Raw genomic sequence first — 15,578 nt, forward strand, 5'->3', positions numbered from 1 at the left:
CCCCAGATCTTTGGGAAAAGCTTCATAATCACACCTGGCCCTAAAGACACGATATAAGTACAAACCTCTTGGGGACGCTGGAGTGTTTGGTCTTTGGCCAGTCTGTCCCTGGCACTACAGAAATGTGTGTGTGTGTGTGTGTATAATCTTTGCACATGTCTGTACAATATCAATCTTTGCTGATTGCTTAAAATAGAACCTGATTTTCTCTACTACAGCATCTCCTAAACCAAAAAGCCCCACAACAAAAGGAGGCCCAGCTTCATAGACTGGCCAAGAACCCCCAGAGCATTTTAAGTAAACACTCTGAAATGTTCACAGCAATCTAATACCTATTTTTCCAGAGCTATTGCCCAAAAGAACAGGACTGGGGCAGAGGGGGCACTTGGGGATGATATGGAAATACCCATAAACCCAGTCTAAAGATTAGTGGCCATGATGGATGTTTGGGAAAGGGACTCCTTTTTTCCCCAGACATTTCAGACAGCCATCCTGGGCCCACCTGAGGAGTGCAAGCAAAGACCAGAGTCCCCCTGAATGCACATATGGTCTAAGGGTACCCAGAGAGGTTGTGAGCGTTCCCTCAGAAAAGTGGAGACCTCGGAGTCCCCTTTTGCACTTGCTGTTCCCAGATGGTGTCTTCAGCAGTTAAGAGGCATTTCCTTTAACAAGCTGGGATTTCCTAGGATGCTCAGAGGAGGCTGGGTAATGATAGACCAGCCCACCCCTTGAAGGAAATCCTATGCAAGTCTAATGGCTTGGTGAGGAGTCAATGACGGCTTTGAGTGTGAAATTGGCCCCGTACCAAGCCCAGCTCTGACACAGGTATGCTTCATGCCAAGAGGACTGCTTCCTCAGACACCTCTGGTGAGATCCAAGGCCTTACGCTGGCAGGTGAGTTAGCCAACAGAACAAGTTGCTAGCTCAAATGGCTGGTATAGTGTAACACCACTAATGAGAAAAGGATTAATCACACGTTGCTGGTGGAAGAGGTGAGTTCTGGTCAGGGGCTAGAGCCTGGCTCTGAAGGTTTGGATCACCAGATGGATGCTGGGCTTGGGGAACACCCTCTCTGGGCAGCTGGTCAGTCACCTCAGGGACCACCCAGGACTGCTGATTAACCTCCTCAGGGACCTCCTGGGGCTGCACATCACTCTCCTCAGGGAACTCTTGCGATGGTGTATCAACCTCAGGGATGTCCTGAGACAACAGATTGATTGCAGAAGGCTCTGGGGCCAGCCTGCCAACCTCCACAGAGAACTCCGGGCATGGCTGGCTGAGCTCCTCAGGGATCTTCTGGTAAAGCTGGCAAGCTTCCTCAGAGACTTTCTGGCACAGTTGGCTGGCTTTCTGGTATGGCTGGCTGATCTGAGGGACCTCCTGGAGTGTCTGGTTAACATCATCATGGGTCTCCTTGCATGGCTGGCTGCTGTCAGGGACCTCCTGACATGGCTGGCTGGCCTCTTCAAGGATGTCCTGGCACGGCTGGCTAACGTCAGGGACCTGCTGGCATGTCTGGCTGACCTCCTCAGCAACCTCCTGGCGTGGCTGCCTGGTCTCCACAGGTGCTTCCTGTGGGGACAGGTTTGGTTCAAAAGACTCTTGTTCCCCTTCTATGGGGAGCTCTTGTGCCCCATTCCCACGGGCCTCCTGGAACAGCCCAAGGCTTTGCCGTTCTTCACTCACAAGTGAACGTAAGGAGGATTGATCACTGAAGCCAAAATGGCAGTTACCATCCACTGCAGTAGGGGAGGAAGGACCAGCACTGGACACAGTGCTGGAAGGGCCGCTGCTGTCTGTAAAGCAAAGTCAGGAGACCGAGTCAGGCAAGCTGGAACAGTAGGCTCTACTCTATATACGTACTTCAGGTGCCAGAATAGATGGCCTATATTCCTCATGTCTTGGGGAAAGACGGTCTGAATTCTAAGTTATGCAGAGACTCCTAAGTTAGCCCAGCTCAGAAACTGTTACTCTGGCCTAATGTACACTACAGGAGTAGAACTCAGGTACATCTAAGACTTTAGGAGCAAGTACTGAGGCCCATTTCACCCAGTTCCTTTACAAATATATCCTTATCCCAATTCCAAATTCACATGATCCCTCATTCATACTTTCAAGCACATGAACACTTATCCCCGTGGTTCATAATTAGGGTTACATATCAAAATTATGGGAAATTTTTTAAAAACATACAAATTTCCAGGTTCCATCTCCAGAGATTCTAATTCTGTAGGTTTAGGGTAAAGATGTAGGGTGGAGAGGGGGATGAGGGCAATATATTTTGTTGAAACACTCCCAATTAAATTTGATCCATCTTTGGTTACGAATCATTTCTTTAAAGCAATCAACATATTTTTGAGGCAGAGGTAATCATTGTTTATAGCCCAAGATACAACTAAGCAGAAGAATGTAGCAAAACCGTGTGAATCATAACAGTAGAAAGGAAAATGATTTACCCGGAGATGGAGGACCGCCATGGAATTCCTAAATGGCAGCAGTTCTTAATTAACCTTTCTGACCTTTGAAACTAATGAAAGTCATGGACTATCTTCTCAGAGAAATGTACATATGGATATTCACACTAATCTTTACATATAATTCCTGGGGTTCACAGATTTTATCCTGAAATCCATCCATAGATTCAAAGTTAAGACCCTGTAAGTACTGGAACAACTTTACAGGTTTGTGGATATTATATACATAGAAAATATAAAATCCAATTTCCCAGATCCCGACAGTAGTAAAATGAAGGCCTTACAGTCTTCAATTACACTGTGGGACAATTCCTACCCCAACCTCTCCTTCTTCATTGACCTCTAGTAGGGGACTAATCTACTTTTCCCTTTGTACATATTATACTTATTGATGGTATTATAACTTTATATCCAAAGCACTATAATAGCAACAATTACATATTCTGGAAACAGAGGACATTTGAATATCTTGTCATCAAAGAGAACCTGGAAAGATTAAAAGCCTGAGTCTGCAAAGGCTCAGTCATTCACTGCGTTTAAGTTATGCCCATTATCTCTTTTCTGTAAAGGATCACAGGAGGCATGCTTCAAGCAGGAAAAAAAAAAAAAAAAAGGAGGAACATAGTTTTGAGACAATAAGGCTTATTCAGGGCAGAGAGACAGACCTTAAAGAAAATGCTTACCAATGAGGCTACACACCTGATACTAAGATTTCAACAACAAAAAAAAGCTGTAAGCTAAATTCTCTCAAGTATAGACATAGCCCTAATATTCAGCTAGTAGTCTAATTCAGGCAAATCAAAGAGGTCATACAGAAATATAAGTGGGAGAGGGACAAGACGGGTATAGAACCCAAAAACAATACAGGACAGAGGTAAAATGGGGCAATGGCAAGATGCGTATAGGATAATCTGAAATTCAAGGGAAGAATTCTTGACGTCAGGAAGGAAAGTTTTTTCTGCATACACAATGCAAGAATAAGGGCAAAATTCTACAACTGTTTACCCCAATGCTGAAATATGAATCTTTGTCTAAGTCCTATCCAAGTAAAATAGTGAACGGCATGTTTGAGTTGTTATTCCCTCGAAGCGGGATGAATACGGAAAGGATGCCCTATCACTGGTGTCTTTGGCCCCTATCTCCCCTCTGACCACCACTGGGATCTCCTCCTCCCTACAATTACCCTAAGAACTCCTTGTGGCTCCGTTGTTTACACTGTTACCAAGGATAATTAGTGATAGGCTAGAGACTATAAAGAAGAGATGGGAAAAAGTAGCATCTCAGCTTGAACGAACAACTGAGAACAGACAACTTGAGAGAAAAGATACGTAGAAAGTAGTACCGGGTTCTAGTTTCCTCCTCCCAACTTTTCTATATATCCAGGTTTCCTCCTAAGTCATCTTTCCTTGAGGAAGCTGTAAAGACCAAGTAAGAATCTGAGGAGAATGAAGTCTCCATCCTTTCTTCCCCAAAGGACCCTCTCAACCACTATCTTTAGGAGCCTCTCCAATGAGATGGAGGGGACACGGGGGACAGAGCTGAGGAGACAGTCAACAGGCCCTCCCGTCATCTTGGAAAAGGCAGATGAGACTGCTTCCCTGACTGGTTATTCCTGGTCTTTTCACCGTCCTCTTCGTTTCCCTCATGTGACAGGTCTCACTCACCAATTCCTCCACCCCTTTTGGCAGTTCCAGAAGGATTACTTACACCAAGGGGGCTTCTCAGAGCGCTGCCGGAGTTGTGAAGTAGGTGAATGAAGAGTACGGGGTGGAGAAAACGGGCTATCTGAGGCCTGGTTGCTGTGCATAGAGTCGAAGAGGGCTGGATAGGTGGGGGAGACAGAGGAAAGAAAAAAAAAGAAGCATATGAGGAAGAATCCAAGAGCCACAGGTTCTCAACATAAGTCAAACCCAACTTATACTTCCTCAGGTTGAGAAGGAGCATCCTAGAGACTCTTCACACAAATTATTTTCAATATTTTAAACTTTTATTATGAATATTTTCAAATAATATTTTTTTAAAAGTTGTTGAAAGACTAGTACAATCAATACCCATACTCTCACCTCCTATATTTAACACGTTAATACATGTCAACATTGTGATAAACTTATTTCGTCTATTTCTTCATGCTGAAGTTCTCCGAAATAAATGATAGACATTATGAAATATTTTTACTTCCAAATGTTTAATACAAGGAATTTTTCCTACCTACTCATATACCATTAATAAACTTAACAAAATTAAAAATCCTAATATCATGTAATATCCAGTCTATGTTCAAATTTCCTCCAATTATTCTCAAAATGTCTTTTAGAGTAAGATCCAAACATGAACAATGCGTTGCATTTTATTATGCCTCCAAAGTCTCTTTTAATCTAGAATAGTGTCCCCCATTTATTTTTTTCATAGTGACTTTGGATTTTTTCCAGTCTAATAGGTGAGAAACGATATCTTAGCAGTTTTAATTTGCACATTTCTTATTATCAAGGTTGAGCATCATTTCATATGTATAATGGCCATCTACATTTCTTTCTTCATAAACTATTCTTTTTTTAAATCACTTTTGGTTTTTTCCTTATTGATATGTAAGAGCTCTTTGTACTTTAGGATGATTAATCCTTTATGTGATATAAATTGCAAAACAAAATTTTCTTTGCTTATGATATTGCTATTGGTTTTGCTTGTTTAAAAAACATGTTTATATGGCTTCATTTAGGAATCTTGTCCTATTGTCTCCCAAATTTGAGTTTGAGTCAGAATTAGAAAAAAAAGAATTTATCACCACCACCCCTGTTTACTTTTACTACTTGCATAGTTTAATTTTTTTCAATTGAGGTGAAATCCACATAACATCAAGTTAACCATCTTAAAGGGTATAATTCTGTAGCATTTAGCACACCCACAATGCTGTGCATCACCTAAATCTAGTTCCAAAACATTTCCATCACCCCAAAAGAAAACCCATATCCATTAAAAAGTCACTCTTCATTCTACTCTACCTCCCCAACCCCTTGAAACCACTAATCTGCTTTCTGTCTCTCTTCTGGGTATTTCATATAAATGGAATCATACAATATGTAACTTTTTGTGTCAGGCTTCTTTCACTTGGCATGTTTCTGAGGTTCACATCCTAGGGGGTGTGAAGTGGTATCTTGTGGCTTTTCATTTGCATGTGACTACTGAGGGTGAGCATCTTTTCATGTGCTTCTTGCCTATTTGTATTTCTTTGCGGAACATCTATTCAAGTTATTTGCCCATTTTTTAATTGTATGGTTTGTCTTTTTGTTGTTCTGGACCCTTATCAGATACACGACTTTCTCCATTTTTGTAGGCTGCCTTTTCGCTTTCTTGTAATGTCCTTTGATGCACAAAAGTTTTTAACTTTGGTAAAGTCTAATATATCTATTTTTCTCTTTTGTTGTTTGTGTTTTTGGTCTAAGAATCAATTGTCAAATCTAAGGTCATGAAGATTTATCTTAGGTCTTCTAAGAGTTGTATAGTTTTAGTTCTTATATTTAGGTCATTGATCCATTTTGAGTTAATTTTTGTATATGGTGTGAAGTAGGAGTCCATCTTCATTCTTTTGCATGTGGCTATCCAGTTGTTCGCACCATTTAGTGAAGAGACTATTCCCCCCCCCTTTTGGTTTTGACACCCTTGTTGAAAATCAAATGGCCATAGAAGTGTGGGTTTATTTCTGGATTCTAGATTCTATTCCTTTGGTCTATATGTTTATCTTTATGGCAGTATCACACTGTTTTGATTACCGTAGCTTTGTATTAAGTTTTAAAATCAGAAAGTGTGAGTTATTCAACTTTGTTTTTCTTTGTCAAGAATCTTTTTGCTATTCAGGCCCCTTTGCATTTCCCTATGAACTTGGGGAGGGTCAGCTTTTCCACTTCTGCAAAAAAACCTTTTTCCACTTCTGAAAAAAAAAAGTGCACTGGAATTCTGATAGAAATTGCATTTAATCAACAGATCACTTTAGGAAGTATTGCCATCTTAACAATATTATGTCTTCTACATGAACACGGAATGCCTTTCCGTTCATTTAGGTCTCCTTTAATTTATTTCAGCAATGTTTAATAGTTTTCAGTGTACAAGTCTTTAAACTTCTTGGTTAAATTTGCTCCCAGTTATTTTATTCTTTTGGGAGCTATTATAAATGATATTGTTTTCTTAATTTCCTTTCTGTTCATCGTTGGTGTATAGAAACACAATTGATTTTTGTAAGTTTATCTTGTACCTGCAACTCTGCTGAATTTGTTCGTTAGTTCTGGTAGTTTGTGGCTTTTTCTTTGCCATTTTCTCCAAATATGAGAACCATGTCCTAACTATTTGCAGAGGACTATGTCCTAACTATTTGCAGAGGACTATGTCCTCTGCAAAAAGATAGTTTTACATCTTCCTTTCCAATTTGAATACTTTTATTCCCCTTGCCTCATTGTTCTTCCTACAACTTCCAGTACAATGTTGAATTGCAGTACTGAAAATAGGCATCCTTGTCTTGTTCCTGATCTTGGAGGGAAAAATTTCAGTCTTTCACCATTGAGTATGATGTGTGCTATGGATTGTTTGTAAATGCCCTTTATCATGTTAAAGAAGTTCCCTTCTATTCCTAGTTTGCTGAGTGCTTTTATCAGGAAAGGGTGTTGGATTTTGCCAAATGCTTTTCTGCATCAATTGTTTTTTTTCTCCTTTGTTCTATTATGTAAAACATTAATAAAATACTGACTGATTTTCATATGTTGAATCACCCTTGCTTTCCTGAAGTAAATCTCACTTAGGCATGGAGTATAATTCTTTTAATGTGCTGTTGGATTTGGTTTGTTAGTATTTTGTTGAGAATTTTTGCCTCTATATTCATAAGGGATATTGGTCTATAGTTGTCTTATGCTGTCTTTGTCTGGCTCTGGTATCAGGGAAATGCTGACTTCATAAAAATGTTTCCTTCTCTAAATTTTGGAAGAGTGTGAGAAGAATTGGGGTAAACTCTTAAATGTTTGGTAGAATTCACCAGTGAGGGCATCTGATCCTGGACTTTTCTTTGTTGCGAGGTTTTTGCTACTGATTCTATCTTTTCCTTTGTTATAGGTATGTTCAGATTTTCTAATTCTTCTTGCATCAGTTTTGTAGTTTGTATGTTTCTAGGAATTTGTCCATTTCAATTATGTAGGTTATCTAATTTGTTGGTATACAATTGTTCATAATACTCTCTTATAATCCTTTTTATTTCTGTAAGGTCAGTAGTAATATACCTGCTTTTATCCCTGATTTTAATTATTTGCATCATCTCTCTCTTTCTTAGTCAGTCTAGCTAAAAGTTTGTCAATTTTGTTGATTTTTTCCCCCAAAGAACCAACTTTTGGTTTTGTTGATTCTTCCTATTGTTTTTCTATATTTCCTTTATCTCTGTTCTAATCTTTATTATTTCTCTCATTCTGCTAGCTTTGGGTTTAGTTTGTTCTTCTTTCTTTAGTTCCTTAATGTATAAAGTTAGGTTTTTGATTTAAGATCCTTCTTTTTTAAATGTAGGTGTTTACAGTTATAAATTCTCTCTTAGCACTGATTTTGCTGCATCCTATAACTTCCGGTATGTGGCATTTTCATTTTCATTCATCTTAAAGTATATTCTAATTTCCCTTGCAATGGATCTTTGACCCATAGATAGTTTAAGACTATGATGTTTAATTTCCACTTTATTTGTCAATTTTCCAGTTTTCCTTCTATTATTGATTTCTAGCATCATTTCACTGTGGATGGAGAGGATATTTTGTATGATTTCAATCTTTCAAAATTTATTTATACTTCTTTTGTGGCCTGACAAATGGTCTATCATGGAGAATATTCAATGCACACTTAAGAAAAATCTGTATTTTGCTGTTGGGTGGAATGTTCTATATATGTTTGCTAGGTTTAGTTAGCTTATAGTGCTGTTCAAGTTCTCTGTTTCTTTACTGATCTTCTGTCTGCTTGTTGTATCCATTATTAAAAGTGGGGTATTGATGTCTCCAACTATTATTAATGAACTGTCTACTTCTCCCTTCAATTCTGTCACTGTTTGCTTCATATACATTTGGGGCTCTGTTGTTTGGTGAGTATATGTTTATACTTGTTATATCTTCTTGATGAATTGAACTTTTATCTCTGTCTTGTAAAAATTTTTGACTTAAAGACAATTTTTTCTTTACCTCACCACTTCTTTGGTTACTATTTGCATGGAACATATTTTTCTATCTTTTCACTTTCAACCTACTTGTGTCTTTGGATCTAAAGAGAGTCTCCTGTAGACAGCATATAGTTAGATAATTTTTTAAAAAATCCATTCTGCCAATCCCTGCCTTTTGTTTGGAGAGCTTTATTCATTTACATTTAAAATAATTACTGATCAGGAAGGGGTTACTACTGCCATTTCACTATTTATTTTCTGTATGTCATATACCTTTTTTGTTCCTCATTTCCTCCATTACTGCCATCTGTTGTGTTTAACTGATTTTTTTGTAGTGAGCTATTTTGATTTCTTTCTTATTTCTTTTTCTATATATGTTTTAGATACTTTTTTAGTGGTTACTATGGGAATTACAATTAACATCCTAAATTTATAACAAGCTTGTTTGAATGGATAGCTTCAGTAACATGTAAAAACTCTGCTCCTATAAAGCTCAGTTCCTACTTTATGTTGTTATTGTCACAAATTATATCTTGATACATTGTGTGCCCATTAACACAGACTTACGATTGTTTTATTTATTTGTGTGTTAATTCATATATCAAAAAAAGAGGAGCTGCAAATAACAAAATACTATAATGCTGGCTTTTATATTTACCAACGTAGTTACCTTTACCAGAGTTCTTAATTTTTTGGTATGGCTTCAAGTTACTGTCTAGTGTCCTTTTATTTCAGCCTAAAGGTCTCCTTTTAAAGCATTTCCTATAGGGCAGGTCTACTAGTGGCAAACTCCCTCAGCTTTTGTTTACCTGGGAATCTCTTAATTTTGCCTTCATTTTTGAAGAATTTTGCCAGATATAGAATTCTTTGTAGATAATTTTTTTCTTCTAGCACTTTGGCCTCTCTGGCCTCTATGGTTTCTGATGAGAAACTGGTTGTTAATCTTATTAAAGAGGACTTCTCTTTGACAAGTTGCTTTTTTATTGCTACTTTCAAGATTTTCTCTGTCTTTTGACAATTTGATTATAATGTGTCCCACTGCAAAGCTCTTTGCATTTATCTTTCAACTATTTGGATGTATAAATTAGATTTGTGTCTTTACCAAATTTGAGAAGTTTTCAGACATTATTTCTTCAATTATTTTTTCTACCTATCTCTTCTCCTTCTGGGACTCCCATTATGCATATGTTGATATATTTCATGGTGCCCCACAAATCTCTTTGGCTTTGTTTATTTTTCTTCCTTCTTTTTTCTTTCTCCTCTTCAACTGGATATTTTAAAAATGACCTACCTTTAAGTTCTTTCTTCTGGCTGCTCAAATCTAAGAAATCCTCTAGGAAATTTTTCAGTTCTGTTATTATACTTTTCAGCCCCAGAATTTCTGTTTGGTTCCTTTTTATATTGTCTATCTCTTTAATGATATTCTCCATTTGCTGAGACAGTCTCCCGATTTCTTGTAGTTCTTTGTCCCTGGTTTCCTTTCCTGATTTAAAATCTTTGTCTAGTTAATCTAATGTCTGTGTTTCTTCAAAGAGCATTTCTGTTAATTTCATCTGTGAATGGACCACACTGTCTTGTGTTTTTGCATATTTTATAATTTTTTGTTGAAAATTGGATATTTTGAGTATTATAATGTGTTAACTCTGAAAATCAGATTACCCCCCCTCCTTGGGGTTTGTTTTTATTGTTTGCTGTGGTCTGTAGCTATTTAGTGATTTTTCCAGACTATTTTTGTGAAGTCTATTTTATCATGTGTGGTGTCTGAAGTCTCTGTTCCTTTAGTTTATGTTCAGCTAGTATGTTGACAAGGATTTCCTTGAATGTGCCAGGAACAAGAAAAGGAAGATGGGAGGGAGGGAAAGGAGTAGAAGGGAGGGGTGGGGAAAGGAGCTCTCTCAGTCTTTGCAGATTGTTTTTATGTTGAGGCACTCCTTCAACACTTAGCCAGACAGTTTACAATGGCCCCTTAGCCTTCTCTCCCCACTTGTGCTGAGTCTAGAGTTCAGCCAGAGGTGAAAGATTAGGGTATTCTCATGTCTTTTGTGTTCATGTGTCCTTCCCTAGGCATGTGCATGGCTTTCTAATTCCCCAATATATGTGGGTGCTTTTGAATGCCCTAATTTCCTAAAGAAACTCTCTCCTGGTTTCCCTCCCAGGCTTTTAGTAATGTCTATAGTTTACCGCAACTATAATGTTTTGCCCCAGATAGCATGTTGTTCATTTGCCTTACAATATTTTCAAGAAATACCCTCTGCATAGCCACTTTTCTGAGCTATGTGAGTTCCAAATTAGGTGAAACAAAGGTAAGCACCTTGTGTCAGTCCTTCAGGTAGCTCACAGACAAGTTAGAATAGACAAACACAGTTCTTTGAGCATAGGTCTGTTCTACTCCCTCTGGAAACAGGGACCAGGGTCCCACACTAAGAACATGGGTTACCACCTTCAAGACTGCTGCCAAGGTGGGGAGAGGTGTGAGAGAAGGCCAAGTAAAAATACTGGAAAGCTTCCTGCCATTTTTAGGTTACCTCTTTCTTGATTCAAAATCTTCCTGGTTGCTGCAAACCTTTGACTATTTTCCAGAGTTCTGACAGCTTCTGCTTGATTTTTTGGGTGTTTCTGTGGAAGGACAAGCCCTTGGAGCTACCTACTGCATAGTTTAATTTTTACATTTAGATCTGTGATCTACATGGAGTTTATCCTGGCATATAGCATAAAGTATGGATTCAATTTTCATCAAATGACTATTCAGTTTTCCCAACTCCATTTATTAAAAAGTCTATCTTTCCTGCAGTATTTTGAAATGCTAACTTCATCTATTTCTAGATTTTCTATTTTGTTTGATTGATCTCTGTCTAGTCATGCATCAATACTATACTGTGGTTATTATAGAATGTTTTAAAATCTGGTAGGACTGGTACCCCTTCACTGCTTTTCTTTCCAAGGTTTTCTTGGCTTTTGTTGCTTGTTTATTTTTCAATGAGATCTTCAGAATCAATTTGTTTCACTTTAGTAAAACAGCAGAATTTTTATTGGGATCACACTAAATTTATAAATTAACTTGAGAAGGAGTGGTATTTCTATGATTTTGAGTTGGTCTGTGCAATTACAAAATTTTCAAGTCTACTTCTGTGTATTTTTGGAGTCCCTATCTTTTTAATTTATTACTCATGTTCTAGGAAGCATGGGAGTGGGGGCAGAGATGGGGGTACAAGATAAGGGTATTCTCCATACCTGCAGATACCTGTGCTTGAGCATCAGTGTGGCGCTGGCAGACATTACTCAAGAATTCACTCACTTGACGCAGGGAAAGGGCATTATGCAGTGTTTCCAGGGGGTAGATAGTAGGCACCATGGAGCACCCTTCAAATCCTGTTAGAAAAGAGATGGGTAAAGTCAATATTATTCCTGCCAAATATACCCCAACTGGCCAAGGAAGCATAGAGAGTCCCTGAAAGCCATCAGGAGAGTCCGTGGCTTCTGGAGTGTGGGGTATCCAAGATTCTCAGGAAAGGGAACTCTTTAGAGCCCCAACAGGAGTCTATTTCTGTCACCTCCAGATTTCCTAAAATGTCTACCTGGTAAGCCCTCCAGGTGAATCAAATCACCTCTCATCCTATCTATGGAGAGCCTGCAATGTCCCATGGAAAAATCAACAGAATCCCAATAGGGATCTACATTGCTCTTGCACTTTCTGGGGGAATAAAACAAAGGTCCAGAGGTAAGGGGTGAAATTGTAGGTCTAAATGAAGTAGGGATGTCATGGAGCTTGGAAGAAACAGCAGACTTCAGGGATCATGTACAAGAGGACCGGATTAAGGAGGAGGGCATGGAATAGGAGAGGGGGTTCATGCAGATTTAAGATATGGGTAGAAAGGCTAGAATATGTGGAAGCAAGCTGGAGGGCATGCAATACATATGGAGCTCAGCCCAGGAAAATCACATGCATGAACAGGCTGGAGAATGGAAGTTCTTTCTTGGTCATTTCCATCACATCAAAGGCTCTCCCTTCTGCTCTCACTGGAAGACCCCAGACTTGTTAGGATTTCTCTATTCCATCAGGAAAATGAGGCAAACCCCCTAGAAAAATGAATAAATACTGGTTCTCTGCTCTGAACCCAACAATTCCAGTGTAGGTCCACCACTTTGGGTAAGGTGAAGGGTAAACCTAAATGTGTAACCCAATCCCAGAGCTTGTTGATGAAAAAATATGTCCCCACTGGAGAATCAAGAAGCACACATCCCAACCACTTTTTCAGTCCCCAATCTTTCCTATGCCTCCTCTACATTTCCTTAAAGGGACTTAGGATAAGCAGGACAGCAATATCTGTGCAGGGCATAGCCTCCTGTTCACCAACGACTAAAACCTCAAAAGAATTATACCTGACCTTCTTCTAACCTCTGGCCCTTGTTTGCTTTATGGATTCAATTGGGACCTCTCTGCTTCAGTTTCCCCCTGTACTCTAGGCGCAAGAGGGCAAGAGAGGTACAGTCTCTAGCTCTTGAGAGTGGCTAGAAACATGCTTGGATTTGAATATGGTGGTAGCAGAGGGTTATAAAGATAAGAACAGATTCCAGGGCAAGACACTACTCCTGTGCTGAATAGAATTGGGAACAGGTAACATTAGGAAGCAGTGAGGAAGGATGAGCAGCCAATGCTACAGCTATCAGGCAGTCTGGTCCCAATCCCATCCAAGCAACTAAATGCAAGTCACGTAACCTTAGGGTAAATAGGAGAAAGGAACAGGTTGGCTCTCCTGCCAGAAGTGCAATAAGCAAAGCAGTCAGTCCCAGCCAGGGTAGTGGCAGCAGCCAGCTTGGTGGCAGGGGGTACCGTAGAGGCACTCGGGGTCATCCTGGCCTGAGCGCAGCCAGTTCCGGAAGAGGCGCAGGTGGTAGGAGCACTGGTGCAGGTGATGCGCCAGCGTGGCATCCAAGGAGACTGGCCGGCCCCCTGGGCAGTCAGAGGAAAAACTGCGCAGCAACCGGACCACAGGGTGCTGGTCATCCAGCAGCTCTGGAGGGGGTGGGGGCACCACGGCAGGAAGCACAAAGATAAAGAAAGAGAAGAGGGAGAGACAATGAGGGGGGCACTGACTGGCACAAGCATTACTGGGAAGTGGAGCCACTCAGCTCCAAGGGGAGCTAAGAGAGAAGCAGAGATGGTCGGAGCCATGGGGCATCTCTTGCAGGGAAGAAGAGTGTTGGCATCACGCAGTGAATCTAAAAGAAGGGGCTAGTGAGGCCTCATCGTACAGCAAGGCCCACCCCTTTCTTACTGAGCATAATTCAGTCAGTGTTTGCAGACAGAAGTCACATCATTCTGGACAGGGGTGAGCTGGCAGTTCCGTGGCTTGAGAAACTTGACTAGAGCTCCAGTATCCCTGATTGTTCTTAGACAAACTCTAGTTAGGGCCTGCTTCTCACACAAAGGTGTTTATGAGGCTGAGATAGAGATAAAAAGATTCACAGTTACTCAGAGAAGAAGATCAAGGATGATACAGGGTATCAAGATAAAGCATGAAGCTAAAAACGCTCCAAAGGCTCGGGCCAGGCCCTCTAGACCAGACTCTAAGATAGCCACAGATAGGGTGTTAGGCAGCTGGCATGGGAGATTGGCAGGAAACTAGGTGTAAGCGTCTTTTCAAACATAGTAAAAAATGGAATAAAAATGTAAAAATGCCAATATTGGCTAATCATCCATTACTCTTGTTCAAATATACAGATTCAAAAAAATGTCTGCAAAAATCTCAGGACTTGGGAGACACTGTATCCCTTATAGAAGCCAAAAGTTATATAATTTTATATTTTCTTTCCACTGCTGGTGAGTCCAACTGCCCTTTGTTCAGCTGGTGAGTGGAAAAAGCTTAAATCCTGATCCATGTATTCTATTAGCTGCTTGGAAAACTTTGTGGATATATGCAATTCAGACGCAAAAGATTGAAGACAGTGAAAGGCATGTGGAAGGGGGTGTAAGAAGAACAGTAGGGAAAAGATCTTGGGGACTAGGTATGGGTCTTAAGACCCGATGACAGGATGTTGGTATAAAGAAGGTAGGATCAAGGTAGCTGAGGATGATTGCTCAGGACTCCCAGACCAGAAATGGTTCCATAGGGTGGTCCCAAGAGACCAGGATTTCCAGAGACCTTAGTTTAAATGTCAGGAGAGGTTTTAGCTCTACCCAAGTACTAACTATACCAAATGTCAGACAGTTGTGTGGGTCCCTAAAGATAATGGGGTTGGCAGATCCAATGGGCACACTCTGACATTCTGGACACGGGTGAGCCACAGTCTCTTTCCACTATGTTAGTTTACTTTGGTGAGTTTAGCATGCAGTTTGGTAATGGGCCATATTTGTATACTTGTGGTAGTCACAGGATGTGACAGAAATTTGTCAGGAATAGAGGCAGTAATGGGCTGAGAGATGCTCTCTCACCAAAGCAAGGAGGCAGCATTGCCTTGCTTCCTTTCCAAAGCCAGGTCATTTTGCCAGCTGCTATTTCAAAGCCAGACATCATGGCAAGGAGATGGTGATGCTAGGATGGTAGGTTGGCACATTGTTGTGACTCATCTGCCACAAGCAATTGCAGGCAGCACATCCACTGTGTAATTGCTGGGTCAGTCAAGTAAGTTTTGGCCGTGGGGTAGAGCCTTCCTATTGTCCTGATGGCCCAATTAAATCTAGATTGTCTTCAGCAAGAGACATAATAGCTCCAAATTCCTCCTGTTGCCAATAGGCAGATCCCCAATTCTGGCTTCTCAAGCACTATAGCCTCCAAGCTTAAGTACAAGAACAACAAAGGCGAGAAGACCCATGAGGAAGTTTGCAGGGTGTTGGTGAAGACCTTGAATTTGCTCTCCTACACTATACCTGAATTATCCAGGTCTTTCTCCCTCATCTCCTTTCGGTAGAATTAATTATTCTTGTCTTCAACTGG

At 40.2% G+C, this 15,578-nt stretch overlaps 1 protein-coding gene across 28 annotated transcripts in view; it reads right to left on the minus strand.

Annotated features, from left to right (window-relative positions):
* Nucleotides 1-307: 307 nt before the first annotated feature.
* Nucleotides 308-15,578, minus strand: part of PPIP5K1 (diphosphoinositol pentakisphosphate kinase 1) — a 38,374-nt gene continuing 23,103 nt past the window's right edge. For 6 of the 28 annotated variants that reach the window (XM_019725354.3, XM_019725358.3, XM_019725356.3 and 3 more), the window contains 4 exons: nt 13,475-13,657; nt 11,875-12,012; nt 4,182-4,295; nt 829-1,796 (listed from right to left, as the gene is read on the minus strand). In XM_019725354.3, coding sequence (XP_019580913.2) covers nt 967-1,796; nt 4,182-4,295; nt 11,875-12,012; nt 13,475-13,657 — 1,265 coding nt within the window. In that variant the 3' untranslated portion in view covers nt 829-966. Of the gene's footprint in view, nt 1,797-4,181; nt 4,296-11,874; nt 12,013-13,360; nt 13,658-15,578 lie in introns of those variants that run through there. The other 22 variants (XM_019725367.3, XM_019725365.3, XM_019725364.3 and 19 more) reach the window with 7 other exon arrangements.

The sequence above is a fragment of the Rhinolophus sinicus genome, chromosome 3 (genome assembly GCF_057876585.1).
Source record: "Rhinolophus sinicus isolate RSI-liver-muscle chromosome 3, RSI-T2T, whole genome shotgun sequence".
Taxonomy (NCBI): Eukaryota; Metazoa; Chordata; class Mammalia; order Chiroptera; family Rhinolophidae; genus Rhinolophus; species Rhinolophus sinicus.